Source organism: Nematolebias whitei, chromosome 9 (genome assembly GCF_014905685.2).
Source record: "Nematolebias whitei isolate Nwh7 chromosome 9, NemWhi1, whole genome shotgun sequence".
Lineage (NCBI taxonomy): Eukaryota > Metazoa > Chordata > Actinopteri > Cyprinodontiformes > Rivulidae > Nematolebias > Nematolebias whitei.
Window position 1 is genome coordinate 33,749,897 of NC_056506.1, and position 1,483 is coordinate 33,751,379.

General features: G+C 42.5%; 1 protein-coding gene across 1 annotated transcript in view; it reads left to right on the forward strand.

Annotated features, from left to right (window-relative positions):
- LOC119414230 (zonadhesin) overlaps nucleotides 1-1,483 on the forward strand; it is an 11,248-nt gene that overhangs the window by 7,881 nt on the left and 1,884 nt on the right. The window contains exon 14 of the mRNA XM_037681329.1: nucleotides 22-337. Within this exon, the coding sequence (XP_037537257.1) occupies nucleotides 22-337 (316 nt within the window). The remainder of the gene's footprint in view (nucleotides 1-21; nucleotides 338-1,483) is intronic.

Sequence of the window (1,483 nt, forward strand, 5' to 3'; positions counted from 1 at the left end):
ACCACCACTGCAGCGCCCCAGCCACCAGTGGTCAATGAGACGACGACCACTACTGTCATGCCCCAACCACCAGTGGTCAATGAGACGATGACCACCACTGCAGCGCCCCGGCCACCAGTGGTCAATGAGACAATGACCACCACTGCAGCGCCCCAGCCACCAGTGGTCAATGAGACAACAACCACTGTCATGCCCCAACCACCAGTGGTCAATGAGACGATGACCACCACTGCAGTGCCCCGGCCACCAGTGGTCAATGAGACAACAACCACTGTCATGCCCCAACCACCAGTGGTCAATGAGACGATGACGACCACTGCCGTGCCCCAGGCCCAAGGTATAAAATTACTAAGCTGCATATCAATGTTTTTAAACATTTTACTCCACACAGTTGCAATGTCAAAATCTAACACTTTTTTTTTTTTTTCTTTTTTCCTCCCTCACCCTTTTTCTCCTCAAAGAATGTCAGTTTGACTGTGATTTTGAGCAAGATTTTTGTCAGTGGAGTCAAATACTTACTGATGTGTTTGACTGGAAAAGGCAAAGTGTCTCAACTCAAGCAAATAGTACTGTTCAGTCTTCTGATCACACAGCAGGAGGTAGGGCTCATTGTTAAATTTTGCAGTCATTAACCGAAATGTACATCTTAACAGGCCTAGTGTTGCATGGACTTGTTTTCCTAATGTCAAACACATCTTTACTTTAACTTTTCTATTTTTTTTTAATTATTATTATTTAGGAGGCCACTATCTGCATCTTGAAATCAGCAAAGCAACATATGGCAACACTGCTCGTCTTCTAAGCCCGGAATGTTTTGATTCTGGCCCACAATGCCTGCAGTTTTGGTATTACATGTATGGCTCTGCTGACACAATGGGTATCCATGTATATCTGCTTCAAGCCAGAAGAACTGATGCCATATGGTGGAAAACAAATGGGCAAGGAAACATGTGGCACCCTGCTCAAGTGGAACTTGTAACAGCTGGGGCGTTTCAGGTAGCTATCTTGACATTTTGAATCATGACTAAATGTTAATGCTATGCTGTCAGCAGGTCTTGGCATGTAAATTGTGACAAATATTAACATTTATAACTCTTTTTGACATTAGATTATTTTTGAGGGCCGAATAGGATCCAATGATGAGTCTGATGTGGCTATAGATGACGTTTCACTACATCATGGGTTGTGCAAAGGTAACTTTTTTTTTTGTTTTATTTTTAGTATAAATTGAAGATTAAACTATAATCTAAATATATGATGTTACAGATATGGTCAAACAACCAGCTTATGCTCCTACAACCTTGAGCCCTAATGTGACAAGTTCACCACAACTAACGACTGAAGTAAAACCTACAGTTTGGCAAGAAAATTCAACAAGTGACCCACAAGGATTGACTACAATTAAACCAGCATCTGTGAATGAGACTGTGCCACAGCCTCCAACCACAGTACAACCAGCATCTGTGAATGAGACTGTGCCACA